Source organism: Hipposideros armiger, unplaced genomic scaffold, assembly GCF_001890085.2.
Source record: "Hipposideros armiger isolate ML-2016 unplaced genomic scaffold, ASM189008v1 scaffold_119, whole genome shotgun sequence".
Classification (NCBI taxonomy): domain Eukaryota; kingdom Metazoa; phylum Chordata; class Mammalia; order Chiroptera; family Hipposideridae; genus Hipposideros; species Hipposideros armiger.
In genome coordinates, this window is record NW_017731469.1 from 232,675 (window position 1) to 247,994 (window position 15,320).

Genomic DNA, 15,320 nt, shown 5'->3' on the forward strand with positions numbered 1-15,320 from the left:
GGTCTGTCAAAACCTGTATAAGTAGCTGACATGCTGCACTTAGGTAATAAAAGTTAGTAGAATACTATTGCTATGCTAATACTTAAGGGGAAAAAAGCAAGATAGTGTGTTTTTTAATGTACCTTACACTGCCTCTTGGATGCTTATGCTTGAGAAAAGCTGATGCAATGAGAGGTAGATAGAGGCTTGTAGAATGTGGAAAGGGACTTCCAATACTACAAATATTAAAGATGCCGTTCTTAACTCAAAAAGCATAGATTTCCCATATGACACAGCAAATCCACTCCTAGGTGTCCACCCAAGAGAATTGAAATCATTCACACAAAACCTTGTACACGAAGGTTCACGGCAGCATTATTCCTAAGAGCCAGAAAGTAGAAACAAGCCAATGTCCCTCATCTCTGAGTAGATACAATAGAGTCGTATTCAGCAATAAAAGGAATAAAGTACCCATGTGTGCTTCAAAGTGGATGAGGTTTGACAATATATTATGCTAAATGAAGGAAGCAAGTTCCAAATGACCATCTATTGTTTGATTCCCTTTATATGAAAAGTCCAGGAAGACAGGAGATAAATGGTTGCCTAGTGCTGCGGACAGGAATGAACTAACTGCAAGACCCTTCTGAGGTGCTGTAAATGTTCTAAAACAATTTGGGTGATGGTCGCATGACATAGTAAATTTAGTACAAATCCTTAAATCATCCCCTTGAAATGGGTGGATTTTATGGTATGCAAATACCACCTCAATAAAGCTATTTACACAAGCAAACACACACACTGTGGTTTTGCTCTTCCTTGCTAGTGCACTTACAAAGTGCAGCTCAGCATACTTGCCAGCCAGGGTTTAGTTCATTTTTATAGCAAACAGGAAGGGAATTTTCCTGAGATAACTGGGGAGGCAGAGGACTTTACATGTCTTATTTTTACAACCCGAGCCCCTAGTACAGTAATGCCTGTGACACAGTAGTAGCTTGGTCATTGTTTGCTGAATGCAGTGTAATAAATGAGGAAAATTCCCAACAGGGAACTAAGTGGTCTGTCATTAGTGAAAATCAGGAAATGAAGCCAAATCCTGGAGATGAATAGGTGGGCGGGGTGGGGGTGGGGGGCTAGAGGATCCATGTTAGCAGCGGCAGACAGTTCCTTACCTTGATTGTCTGATTAGAAAAATATGTACTTACACATAGGTGCAGTGTTCAATACGACAGTTATAGTAAGTCTAACCTTTGCAAGTTGAGAAGCACTTAGAAACCACTCAAAACAAAGGGGCAGGGGAAGTACTCTGATTTTTAGAAAGCAGCAGACCCAGTAAAGTCAGAAAACTTTATTACCATTTATCATGAATAATTTACAAGGGATACTAGGAGGTTAGTCTTCATACAAGTTCCTTTCAAGTATAAAAATCAACATGTCAGTGTATGCTTAGGACCATCAAATCAGTCCAGTACAAAACTTCTCAGACTTGTGGATCACACCTCCGTTTACTAGAGGGACACGAGTTTGCCCAAACCAAACCTAGGCTTACTTACATTTGGGGATTGGGCAGGCAAAGGGGAGCAAGAGGCACTATTAGAAGCTAACTTGGAAGGTTTTTAGTAGCTAAACAGAGTTCCCAGAGACACAGGTGACAGCCATGTTGGTAGCCCCTTTCAACCATGAAGTCCTGTGAGAGCACCCCTGCAGCATCAACAGGAATATCCTGAGACTGGAATACACTGGCTGCCTGTGGGAAAACTCAGGGACTGTACACAAGGACAGCCGACTCCTATAGTTACCACACTACAGCAGCAGCCCCACTTTCCAGAGTGCTCCTGGGCCTTAGCGGAGGAGGGCCACCCTCACTCCCTCTCTCCCAGTATACACTGCTCCTGCAGAATCCCTGCCACCCACCACAGGAGGCCCGGGGTCACACAGGAAAATAGATACAGTACAGTGAAAGTGAAACAAAAGGCACATGCAAGGCAGTGCTGTCCATCCTGGCTCCTCCACGGCTTTAGACTGGCAACTGGTGGAGAAATAGACACCAACAAAGGACTGCATGAAGTGGGGGGTGCGGTGATGAAGGCAAAACAAGACACTTGAGTCCCTGGTGACGGAAAAGGGAACAAGAAGCAAAGCAGGAAGAGTGGAGACTTGACATAACCTTTTGTCTTCTGTCACTACTTGATTTCTGCTTGACCTCCAGGTTCCAGATTCTCCAAGAGTAGGGCTGCCAGACTTAGCAAATAAAAAATACAGGCTGCCCCGTTAAATTCGAATTTCAGATAAATAGCAAAAAGTTTTTAAGTGTAAGTATGTCCCCAAAATTGCATATTACGTACTGTACTAAAATTTTGTAAAAAATAATTTTCCTTTTTTTAATTATAATTAGATTTATTGGGGTAACATTGGTTAATAAGAAAGTTTCAGGTGTACAGCTTTATAATACGGCATCTGTATGCTCCATTGTGTGTGCTCACCACCCAAAGTCTAGTCTCCTTTGTCATGTCTAATATTTCTGTGTTTATGTGACAACCCTATCTGGGAGGTTCATTTAGTCTGAGGGAGGCCACTCTGATCACATCTTGTCAGAGAATCACAGCAAGACTGTCAGAGCACAGCACACACGCTTCACACACCATGGGGGAAGTATGTGATCCGTTAGCTCCATTCCCCAAATTCTCAAAATCCAATGCTATTTTGGCAGGATGAGGGTACGTGCATGGTGGAGTTGTCACTGGCTGTCTGCCAGGTGGGCAAGTAAGCTTTTCTTCCATATCAAATAAAGGTCAGAAATACGAGGGAGGAGAAGCAGGCCCACTAGGATATGGAACCTGACTCCGATTGGCCCAGGCAGCTGAGCAACTCCAGCAAAATCACCACCATGGTGATAACCCTGGGGTCTGGAGATCCAACAGAGTCCAGCTCTCTTGGAGCAGCTAAAAGACCTCAAAAGGCACAAGGGGCTGAACAAACACACACACACGCATGCTGGAGGAACAGGAAGAAAGCAAGGTAGCCTTTTTAGTGACTCAGGAATGACAGCAGAAAAGACATCTCAGAGGGAATCCAGAACTCCCTGACAGTGACTGGCAGGACATTTTGCTTGGTTTTATTTAGGGGTTAACCTTCAGTGGTAGTTCCCTAAAATGGGAGGTGATGGGGAAAAGGGCCACACAGAAGCCTCAGAGAGACAGCTTTTCAAAGGGATTGTTAATTCCACTTCACCAGGCCCACGGTGCTATCAGAATCCGAGAGCGGATCTGACCACCACGTCGCACATCCAGTGCAATATGGTGACCAAGTGCCAGACCCATCTCCTGAGGATGGAAGAGCAACAGGAACAAGTCCATGGCTGACAAACATTCCTTTCAAAGGCACGAAGGGGGAAGCCTCAGAAAGAATAAGGCCACACTGCGCTTCTCTCCATAGCCGCCTCCATGGGAATTCTAGGCCCTGTTCACCAGCATCTCTGACAGTGTTCCCAGAGGCGTTAATAGGTGTTGCATAGGACCCCAAACATTCAGTGAAATAAGTTTGGGGACTGTTGCATACTTATTAAAACTTATAAATTCCTGCAGTAGAGGAGCCTGTTTGGTTTGTTTAAATGGCTGCTTCCTGACTTATTTGACCACGGAGCCCTTTTAAGGAACATCTGTTACCATCTCCCAGAACTTTGGAAAATGCTGCTTAGCCAGTTTAGCAAAAGTGTCTCATCTCAAGAATGAGACAAGAACGTATGAACATTGGTAACACCCAGGAATCACACACAAACTGGTTTTCACAAATCAGTATATCAGAAAGTTGAAGGCAGTGATTTGAAAAGTGGAGAGCCCTGCCCTTCTGTGAGGCGCTTGCTTGGTGGTAACTTCAGCCAGGGCAGCTGAGATTCCATTTCAAAGGAGACAAACGCCTACAAAGAACAGTATGAGGCTGCTCTGTTTAGTTGTTGCCTGGCTAGGACAGGAAAGAACAGTGCTTGTGGTGTCTCCGCTAAGCACTCTGACCACACACACACTCACACACACACTCTCTCTCTCTCTCTCTCACACACACACACACACACACACACACACACTCGAACTTCCTCCAAAAGGTTTAAACTAAACTTCAAAGCAGCCATATGTACACACTAGCCTGTCTTTGTTCCTCCAAAAGCCAAGTACCCTGGAGCCTAGGGTTTCCAAAAGAGACAAATGGCTCATGCTGGCATTGCTATTTGCTGCCAAATGAATCCCCCCTTATTCTCCTCAGGTGCAGTCCCAAGTAGCACCCCAAAAGCTATAAGAGGACACACTTCTTGGTGGTCTTCTTTGTGGCAGGGTAAAGGACAGCCCGGACAGCTTCCAAAAATACCTCATGTACCCCATCCTTCGTCCGAGCAGAACATTCTAGATACTTCACAGCCCCCATTCGCTTAGCCAAGGAAGCGCCTTGCTGAGGAGTTGTAGGCACTAGTCTCTGTTCCTTCAGCTTCTTCACTGTCTCACGGTCACTCCGCAAGTCCCTCTTGGTGCCTACCAGTAGAACAGGTACATTGGGGCAATGATGGGAGACTTCTGGGTGCCACTTATGCTTCACATTGGCATAAGAGGATGGGTTCCCAATGGAAAAACAAATGACAAAGATATTGGTCAAGGGGTAGGACAGCGTTCGCAGTCGGTCATACTCCTCTTGGCCAGCTGTGTCCCACAGGTTCAGGCTGACGAGCTGACCATCCACAGATGTCTGGGCGCTATAGTTGTCAAATACAGTGGGGATATACTCTTCAGGAAAGGCATTTGTTGTGTAACTGATGAGGAGGCAGGTCTTACCTACAGCCCCATCTCCTACGACCACACATTTGATCGTCTGCATTCTTCCCTCGGAATCCTATGTATAAGAACAAAATAAAGAATGTTCACAGAGGCTTGGTTCATTTAGAGAGCCTAAGCTTTATAAACATTTCACTTTAAGGAGAAAGAGGAGGTGAGACCCCCCTCCCCCACTGCCCGGCCCCATAACACCACAGAAGAGTCAGCTGGGAAGGGCGGTACAGGGCAAGAGTTCTTACCATGGACTGCTAGAGGACAGGCTTCAGTAGGTCCCAAAAGCCACCTCTGAAGTTGTGTGCAATCGTATATGTATGTGCATAAGTGAATTTTTCTGGAAAGAAGATCCAAAACTGTTAGATTCTCAAAAAGGGCTGTGAGCCCCAAAAGACTAAAACCCATTTGTAGACAGGTATTCATATTCTATTGTCATGAGGTCTGGAGATCGAGCGGTATCAAAGGTGTTAAAATATAGTAGGTGCTCAATAAATGGTCACTAATTTTAAAAATTGGTATAGAAAGGAGGTTCCCAAAGCAGAAACAAAAGAAAGAGGCTCTGACTTTGGGTCTGTGGCTATAGACTCAGCAAAGGAACCTCTGCTCCTGAAAAACAGCAATACCGTCAGAGAGAAAGGCAGACCAGTTAGACTGAGCCAGAGAGAGAGCTGGTTAAGGGTCTAGGCTCCAAAGTCAGACCGCCTGGAGTCAAAACTAGTCCCCTCTATTCCTAAGCTTTGTGAACTTGTGCAGATTTTTAACCTGAGGCTTAAATGAAGGATTGCATGAGCTGTAATTCGTAGTACGTGCCACATAGGAAGTGCTTAAGTGTCAGAAGCTACTGTGACTTCATAATTCTATTCTGCTGGGGAAGGCAAGCCAGGGGTCTCATCCCTTCCCACCTTATCTGAGTAAAACTCCAGATCAAAGAGTTCCACACTCATCCATTTCTTCATGAATCAAGTAATTGGGAGGGGGTGACCGGTTAGCTCAGTTGGTTAGAGTGTGGTGCTGATAACACCAAGGTTGCCGGTTTGATCCCCGCATGGGCCACTGTGAGCTGCGCCCTCCCTAAAAGAGTCAACTATGCCATTGTAGCATGAAAGCAATGTGTAACCAATGACCATAGCTGTTCCCCAATAAAATTTTTTTAAAAAGTATTTGGGAGTGAGTGGCACAGCACAGATGACCTCCCAGCATGTTTACTATGAGCTCCCATGTTTGTACCCCTGTTAATGCCCTGTCAGTGCCCAACGGCACTCCAAATTCTCTAGCTTAACTACTGCCCTAATTTCAGACCTGATCCATATAACATTAACTTCTTCAGGTATCAGAATGAGGAGGATGGGGTAAATTGTCATGTGTATTTGATTATAGAAAAAATTGAGATTCAGTTAAGTTTCTCATCTGGGGAATTTGGGGGAATAGACACATCGTCCATCCTGTTGTCTTACTAGCGAAGGTCTACATTAGGCCCATATCACAGACAAAAACAAAACAACCTATTTTGTGTCGGGGTAAAGCAAAGCTGGCTGTCCAAGCATGCTTCACACAAGCCCACTAGGGGTAGCTCTCCGCCCACACAGCCAGTTCTGACCAGCGAGGCATTCCCCCAGAAGCCTTCGTTAGCACATGCCCCACAGCCAAAGTCCAGAGCGTAATTCAGGACTAGCAGGCAACCATCCCAGGGTATCCACTGACCATCAGCTCTGGTTGTTGCCATCGAGGAACAGGCATAAGGATCAAACACACAAGGTCAACACAAGGTCAGTAGAAACAGGGCAGTCACCACCTAATTCTGGAAAATAGCCTTCTTTCCTTGACTTCCCCAGTCTGGATTCATTTCTTTCTCTGAATTCCTACAGCATGTTTGTACTGTTTGTACAGCTCACCTTCCCAGCCTCCTCTAGGTATCATCCAGTGTCTAGCATCTCTGCTGAAAGTGACTGTTTTCAGGCACACCAACAACACATCTGAGAGCTGCTGAACCAGAGCGAAACTTGTAGGCACAAAGACCACTTTGTACCCCAAACTCAGCCCCTCGTGTGCATAACTAGAAAGCATCGACGCTCATTTCTACTTGTTTCTATCTACCAGTTCTCCTGGTATATATGGTCTGCAGACAGGCACTCAGGTCACACTGATGCCCAAGGGCCCGGATAATGGCGTGCAGCTGGCATATCTCAGGTCTGAAACAAAACTCAAAACATCCTCACCCGTAGCCAACTCTACAAAAGGGAGGGGTCAGCAAAAGTCCCAGGTAGTTGTGAGGGCTGCTGTGCACAACTCACTCATATATTCAGCCCATCATCATTTGTTCATTATGCTATTTTCTCTACTTGTGTGTATGTTTGAAATTCTCCATAGTTAAAAAGTTTTAATACTAAAACATATGTCCAAAACAACTGAAAACAGGGTCTCAAAGTGATGTTCACTGCAGCACTATTCACAATAGCCAAGAGGTGGAAGCAACCTAAATGTCCATCGATAGGTGAATGGATAAAAAAAATGTGATATATATATATGTGATATATATACATATATATATATATATATAATTTATTTCAGCCTTACAAAGAAGGAAGTGTTTTCATATGCTACACCATGGATGAACCTTGAGGACATTATACTAAGTGAAATAAACCAGTCACAAAAAGCCAAATACTGTAAGATTCCCCGTATTCAAGGTATCCATACCAGCAAACTCATTGAAACAAAGTAGAATGGTAGTTGCCAGGGCTGGGTTGGGAGGAATGGGGAGCCCTCTAATGGGTATAGAGTTTCAGCTTTGCAAGATTTTTGAAAAAATTCTAGATCTCCATTGCAAAGTGTATATATTTAACACTGCTATACTGTATACTTAAAATGGTTTAAAATACTAAAAATAAAAATCATACTTTTTCAAAGGGTTGCGAGCCCTGAGAGAAGGCTAGGAGTTAGAGGAGACAGGCAAATACTGTGTTCGCCACCCACGCGAGAAAAGCTGTTCACTGCAACTCTGGGATCTAGCACTCTCCCACATTCGACTGTGAGCAGCGCACTGCTAGGAGGAGCTCAAGGCCAGCTGCAAAGAAACAAACAGGAAAAGAATGCTAGAAGCTTCCAGCCTTTTGGTAAAGGCAGAATTTACATGAAAAAGCAAACAATGCTCAGTAACACCTGGCTGGGAAAAGTTGCTGCAGGGTATGCAAAGGCAAACTAAAACTTGAGAGCCTTATCACAGGCTGTAAAGCACTTCCACCCATCTTATTGTTTAAACCTCACAAAAGCAGTCAGGTGACATGAGGGCCACTCAGAGATCTTTAGGTAGGCCTCTAGGATTGGAAATTGGGACAGGCCTGGAGCCCAGAGACCAGGCTCCCCAGAAAGCTCCCTTCCACGTCAGTCATTCACTGTTAACCTTGGAACTATAGTTTCTTGTAAATCTTCCAATTTCATCTGACAAAGCATCCTTCACATGGCCAGTCTGCACAGCAGTCCCTTTTGGCCTAGTTGGACACACAATACGAAAGACCCAATAACAGTCAAGACAAGAATGCAGCTCAAAGTACTACTGCCTCCTAGCACTTTCTCCTCCAAGTCTCACCCTTTCCGCAACTCTCAGACTAATCCATTTGAAATCACTTAACTTTCTGAAAGCAAAACAATTCAGCAGAAGTCTCCCGTTTTTATTTAGTATTTTCTGCAACTGTGTTGTCCACCAAATCGGGGACATTTTCTCATTGAAAATTGATTTCTTTGGTTCAGGTGCAAAAAAGTCTTTGGCCCTCTGGGGCCGAAGGCAGCCGTGTGGACACGCCCAGCCCAGAGCGCCTCTCCTGAACCCCGCAACTTCAGCAGAGGCAACTATAGCGGCCCATCAGTAATCAGCAGGAGCCCGCGGGGCACATCCCTCATCCTCTCCACCCAAGGTGAGTGGTTCTGGGACACAGAGGTGCCCCATATCGGAGTCACCAATAGGAAGACCTGGCTCCCCCTCCCGTTAACACACGCCTCAGTCCACCCTCAGACCCTTCCCGGGGAAGAGGGCCGAGGTGGGCACCGCCGGGGTGGGTGGGCACCGCCGGGGTGGGGGTGGGATCGTCTCAGTAGATTACCGGGCAAAGCGATCGTCCTCTGGCGCCGTTCAGCTGCCGCTGGCACAGCCTCCCCGCGTCTCTCACTGGGCTGGGCAGGGTCGGTGGGCTGAGCGCCACATCCGGGCAGCTACCAAGTCCCACCCCGTGGTCGACGCAGTCTCAGCTCTGAGCCCGAGACCTCCTGGGAAGTGGAGCTCTGGGGCCCCGCCTCGCCCTGGGCACGTCATAGGCTCTTAAACGACACCTCCCACCTCCCTCCAGTACGGGGATTGCTTAGGTCCTGATCCCAGTACCAGTTCTATGGGCAGGGAACCCCAAGCCTCACCTTTGCACTGCAGAGTTAGGCCACTCCTCCTCTCAGCCCCTATAAAGTGTTAGGGAAAATGGAGGTGATCAAAGAAAATGAGGTAAAGAGAAAATTGGGGTTGCTCATTCTCACCAAATACTAGTTTGCATTTTCTAAGTTTTATATAAATTGAATCATTCAGTATGCACTTTCTAAAAGAGCCTCATTGACAAACATTCACATACCGTAGAATTTCACCCATTTAATCTGTACAATTCATGGGTTTGGCTATATTATTATTTTTTAAAATTGTTGTAAATATATATATATATATATATATATATAAATAACATAATTTGCCATTTTAACCGTTTTTACATGTACAATTCAGTGGCATTAAGTACATCCACAGTGCTGTGCAACCATCCCCACTGTCGTTTTCTAAAACCTTGTCATCACCCCAAACAAATTCTGTACCCATTAAGCAGTAACCCCTCATTGCCCCATTCCCACAGCCCCTGGAAACCAATCTTTAATCTACTTTCTGCCTCGGTGAATCTGACTTTTCTAGGTACCGTTTATTTATTGATGCACATTTGGCTTGTTTCCAGCTTTTTACTAGTGTGAATAACGCAGTGACCATTAGCGTACAAGAATCTGGTTTTGTTGATTTTCTCTGTTTTTGTTTTCTAGTTTACTGATTTCCACTTTGATCTGCATTAATTTTCTTTATACTGTAAGTTTTATTTGCTCTTCTTTTTACTGAAGTGAAAGCCACAGTCATTGTTTTGAGACCTTTCTTCTGTTCTAACATTGGTGTTTAGTGCTTAAAAATTACCCCCTAACTACTGCTTAAGCAGAATGCCATAAATTATATGTTGTGTTTTCATTTTCATTCAGTTCAAAATATTTTCTAATTACCCTTTTGATTTCTTCTTTGACCCATGGTTATCTAGACGTAGATTATTCAGTTTCCAAGTTTTTGAGGATTTTCCAGAGATCTTTCTGTTATTGATATGTAATTTCAGTCCATTGTTTTCAGAGGATATATTTTGTATGGCTTGAATCTTTTGAATTCACTGAGACTTGTTTGTGGCCTAGAATATGGTCTGTACTGATAGATACCCTGTGTGTACTTGAAAAGGATTTGTATTGCTGTTACTGGGTGGAATGTTCTATAAATGTAAGCCAGGCAGGACAATTTGGTCGATAGTGCTGTTCACATCTATATCTTGGCTGATTAGAGATGCCTACTTGTCCTAGCAGTTACTGAGAGAAGGGTATTGAAATCTGACTAGAATTGCGGATTTGTCTATTTCCTTGCAGTTTATCAGTTTTTGATTCATGCATTTTGAAGCTCTTACATTAGGTGCACAAATGTTTCAAATTACCATTTCATGGAGAGTGTAAGAACCTTATATTAATATATTTCCATTTCTTTCTTCCTGGACTTTGCACTATTGTTAACGCATTTTACTTTTACCCCACAATACATCGTTATCATTTTTGTTTAAACAAAATGCTGTGGGGAAGCAAATAATAACTAGACCTTATTTTTTTTAAAGCAGTTTTAGGTTCCCAGCAAAATTGAGCGGAAAGTACAGAGACTTCCCATATACTCCCTGCCCCCCCACACACACAGCCTCCCCTCTATCTCAATCTTCCTACCGCCAGAGTGGCACATGTTACAAGTGATGAATCTACAGTAACACATCGCTATTATCCAAAGCCCATAGTTTACATGAGGCTCACTCTTGGTGGTGTACTTTCTGTGGGTTTGGACAAATGTATCATGACATGTCTCCACCATTAGAGTATCATCCAGAGTAGTTTCACTGCCCAAAAAATCCTCTGTGCTCTGCCTATTCATCCCCCTCCCCTCTGACCCCTGGCAACCACTGATCTTTTTACTGTCTCCACAGCTTTGCCTTTTCCAGAATGTCCTATAGTTGGCACCAAAGAGTGTGTGGCCTTTTCAGATTGGCTTCTTTCACTTAATCATACGCATGTGAGATTCCTCCATTTCTTTTCATGGCTTGATAGCGTGTTTCTTTTTAGTGCTAATATTCCATTGTCTGGATGGACCACAGTTTATCCATCACCTGCTGAAGGACTTCTTGGTTGTTTCCAAGTTTGGGTAATTATGAATAAAGTGCCATAAACATGCAAGTGCAGGCTTTTGTGTGGACATGAGTTTTCAGCTCATTTGGGTAAATATCCAGGAGCTTAACTATTAGACCATATGGCCAATTACCTTTTTCAAACAAGTTTTTTTTGTTTTGTTTTGTTTTTAAAGATTTTATTGGGGAATTGGGGGAGGAGAACAGACAAGTTGTTGTCCTTTTGCTCTTCAGTCTAGTTGTGGAGGACGTCGCTTCACTGGCCCATGTTGGTACCATCATTGCGCTCTTCCCAGGTGAGGCAGTCGCTCGCTGGCCATTGTACAGCAGCTCACGAAAGCTCACACCCACTGCCGGCCAGCCCCACTGCAGCCTACACCTTCGCCGGTGACTCATGGCAGCCCAGCTCCAGGTCAAGCTGTTTTTCACCATCTTAGCCATAGACCCTCATGTGGCATCCAAACCGGGGCCCTGCTGCTCAGAGCTGGTGTCCCAAGCCAACTCGTAACCAACGCGCCACTTGGCTGGCCCCTCAAACAAGGTTTTCTGAGATAAAATTTACTTGCCATAAATGCACTCATTTTAACTATACAATGAAATTATTTTTTGTAAATTTACAATGTTGTGCTACTATCACCACAATCCAGTTTTAGAACATTTGCATCACCTCCAAAAGATCCTTCACACCCAGCTGCAGTCACTCCCTGTTCCCAACCCCCAGGCAACCAGTAATTACTTATTGTCTGTATAAAGCAGTCTTTCCTGACCGTTTTACATAAATGGGATCACATAATACATCTGGCTTCTTTCACTTAGCATAATGCTTTTGAGCTTCATCACATTGGAGCATGGATCAGTATTTCATCCTTTTTTATTGCAGGGTTGTAGTTTTACTCTTTAGATCAAATTTATAGAGGTATAATTTATGACATTAAAAATAGCTCACCTTAGGGGCCGGCCGAGTGGCACGATGGTTAAAAACTGGCTTGGGACGCCAGAGGGCCCCGGTTCAGATCCCACATATGAGGGCCAGTGACACTGCCCTATAGAGCTAAAATGCTGAACAACAGCTCAACCTGGAGCTTGGCTGCCATGAGTCGCCGGCGACAGGCGTAGGCTGCAGCCCCTGTGGCAGTGGGTTGCCATGGGCTACCGTGTGTAGCCAGCAGCCAGTGTGAGCAGCCAGCAGCCGCAGTGAGTGGCCGTCCAGAAGCCAGCGACTGATCTGCCTCGCCCGGGAAGAGCGCAATGATGGTGCCAACTTGGGCCAGTGAAGCAACATCCTCCACAACTAGACTGAAGAACAAAAGGACAGCAACTTGTCTGTTCCCCTTCCCCCAATTCCCCAGCACTGTTCCAATTCCCCAATAAAAATCTTTAAAAACAAAACAAAACTCTAATTGAAGGGGTTCGGAGAGCTTCCAGGTTGGTGAACACATGGAGGTGCTGAGAGGGTGGTACATCTGGAGAAAGCATGGAAGCCCCGCACTCCTTCCCCCATACCTTCATGCATCTCTCCCATCTGGCTATTCTTGAGTTTTATCCTTTTATTATAAACTAATCTAGTTAGCAAACCATTTTTTCTGAGGTCTGTTAGCCATTCTAGCAAATTATCAAACCCAAGGAGTGGGTTGTGGGAACCCCCAATATGTAGCTGATCAGTCAGAAACACAAATGACAACCTGGACTAGAGCAATTGGTGTCTAAAGTGGGGGCAGACTTGTGGGCCTGAGCCCTTAATTTGTGGGATTTGATGTTATCTCCAAGTAGATAGTGTCCGAATTGAGTTAAATTGTAGAACACCCACTTGGTGTGTGCTGCCAAGACCTAGAGAATTGCTTGGTGTGGGAAATGTAGAAATGTTCTGTAGGTAGAGGAAACATGTATGTTCCTTTCACACACAATCTACCAAAACCAACCCATGAAGAAATAGAAAAATCTGAGAAGACCTATAACTAGTAAAGAGATTGAATCAGTAATCAAAGACTTCCCAATAAAGAAAAGCTCAGGACCAGATGGCTCCACTAGTGAATTCTACCAAACATTTAAAGAATTAACACCAATCCTTCTCAGGCTCTTCCAAAAAATTTAAAGAGTAGGAAATACTTCCTAACTCATTCTATGAGGCCAGCATCACCCTGATACAAAAGCCAGAAAAGACAACACAAGAAAATAAAACTACAGGCCAATATCCCTGATGAGCATAGATGCAAAAATCCTCAACATCCTAGCAAACTTATTTCAACAGCACGTTAAAAGGATCATGTACCATGACCAAGTGGGATTGATTTCTGGGATGGCTCAGCGCATGCAAATCAATCAATGTGATACACCACATTAACATAATAAAGGATAAAACTCACACAATCATCTCAATAGGCATGCAAAAATCATTTGATGTAATCCAAAACTCTTCCACGATAAAAAACACCCAAAAACCTAGGAATAGAAAGGAATTTCCTCAATATGATAAAGGTCATGTATGAAAAACCCACAGCTAACATCATACACAGTGGGAAAGACTTACAGCTTTTCCCCTAAGATCAGAAATATCTGCCTTTGCCACTTATATTTGCCACAATAGTGGAAGTTCTAGCCAGCAAATTAGACAAGAAAAAAGAAATAAAAGGTTACCAGGTTGGAAAGGAAGAGGTAAAAGTATCTATTCACAGATGACATGATCTTATATGCAGAAAACCTTAAAGATTCCACAAAAACTGCTTTGCTAATAAATTCAGCAAAGTTGTAGGATACAAAATCAACACAAAAAAATCAGTAGCATTTCTATATACTAGCAATGAAAACCACAAAATATTGCTGAACTAAAGAACACATAAAAAAATGAAAAGACACGCTATGATCATGGATTGAAAATTTTGATATTGTTATGAGGAAAATACTCCTCAAAGTGATCTATAGATTCAGTGCAATCCCGATCAAGGTTCCAATGGGATTTTTTTTTTGCAGAAATAGAAAAATCCATCCTAGAATTCATATTTCTTCAAAGAAGATATATACAAACAGCCAAGAAGCACATAAAAACATGTTCAACATCATTAGCCATCAGGGAAATGCAAATCAAAATCACAATGAGATACAACTTCATACTCATTAGGATAGCTATGATTTTTTTAAAAAGGAAAATAACAAGTATTGGTGAGGATGTGAAGTAATTAGAACCCTTATGTGTGCTGATGGAGATATAAAATGTTTGCAGCTACTGTGGAAAAACAGTTTGGTCGTTTCTTAGAAAACTAAACATAGAATTACTATAAGACCCAACAATTCTACTCCTATGTGTATATCCAAAGAAATTGAAAGCAGGGACTCAAACAGATACGTGTACACCCATGTTCACAGCAGCAGTATTCACAGTAGCAAAAAGGTAGAAATGACTGGTGTCTATCAACAGATGAATGGATAAATAAAATATGGTCTATACATACAGTGGACTATTATACAGCCTTAAAAAGGAAGGAAATTCTGATCCATGCCACAATAAATATGAACCTCGAAAACACTATGCTAAGTGAAATAAGCCAGACACAACAGTTCAAATATTGTATAATTCCACTCATATAAGTTACCTAGAACAGTCAAATTCAGAGACAGAATGTATTAGGTTGTTGGAAAAGTCATGTCATATTTTCTTTGTTTTGCGTTGCAAAAATGCGTCATGACTTTTTCGACAACCCAATAGAATAGAGATCACCAGGGGCTGTTGCGAAGGGATAATGGAGAATTATTTTTATGGGTACAAAGTTTCTCTTTGGGATGACAAAAAAGTTCTGGAAATAAATAGTGGTGATGTGGGCCAGCTGAGTGGTGCATTGGTTAAGAGCTGGCTTGGGATGCCAGAGAGCCCCGGTTCGGATCCCACGTGTGAGGGCCAGTGACACTGCCCTCCACAGCTAAGATGCTGAACAACAGCTTAACCTGGAGCTGGGTTGCCATGAGTCGCCGGCAATGGCATAGGCTGCAGCCCCTGTGGCAGTGGGTTGCCATGGGCTACCGTGTGTAGCCAGCAGCCAGTGTGAGCGGCCAGCAG

At 43.7% G+C, this 15,320-nt stretch overlaps 2 protein-coding genes across 6 annotated transcripts in view; one reads left to right on the plus strand and one right to left on the minus strand.

Annotated features, from left to right (window-relative positions):
• Window positions 1–15,320, plus strand: part of ZMYM3 (zinc finger MYM-type containing 3) — a 91,100-nt gene that overhangs the window by 3,009 nt on the left and 72,771 nt on the right. For all 3 annotated transcript variants that reach the window (XM_019648012.1, XM_019648013.1, XM_019648015.1), the window contains exon 2: window positions 8,535–8,698. The gene's annotated coding sequence lies outside the window, so the exon portion shown is untranslated. The remainder of the gene's footprint in view (window positions 1–8,534; window positions 8,699–15,320) is intronic.
• Window positions 1,310–9,230, minus strand: LOC109385596 (rho-related GTP-binding protein RhoG-like). Of its 3 annotated transcripts, XM_019648026.1 has the most exons (4): window positions 8,885–9,230; window positions 7,685–7,851; window positions 5,033–5,124; window positions 1,310–4,851 (listed from the first exon to the last, which is right to left on the minus strand). In XM_019648026.1, the coding sequence occupies exons 3-4, from the start codon at window positions 5,033–5,035 to the stop codon at window positions 4,261–4,263; spliced, it is 594 nt and encodes a 197-aa protein (XP_019503571.1). In that variant the 5' UTR covers window positions 5,036–5,124; window positions 7,685–7,851; window positions 8,885–9,230; the 3' UTR covers window positions 1,310–4,260. The 3 variants fall into 3 exon arrangements, with proteins under 3 accessions (XP_019503571.1, XP_019503569.1, XP_019503570.1); XM_019648024.1 differs by lacking the exon at window positions 7,685–7,851; XM_019648025.1 differs by lacking the exons at window positions 7,685–7,851; window positions 8,885–9,230 and having other exon boundaries at window positions 5,033–5,764.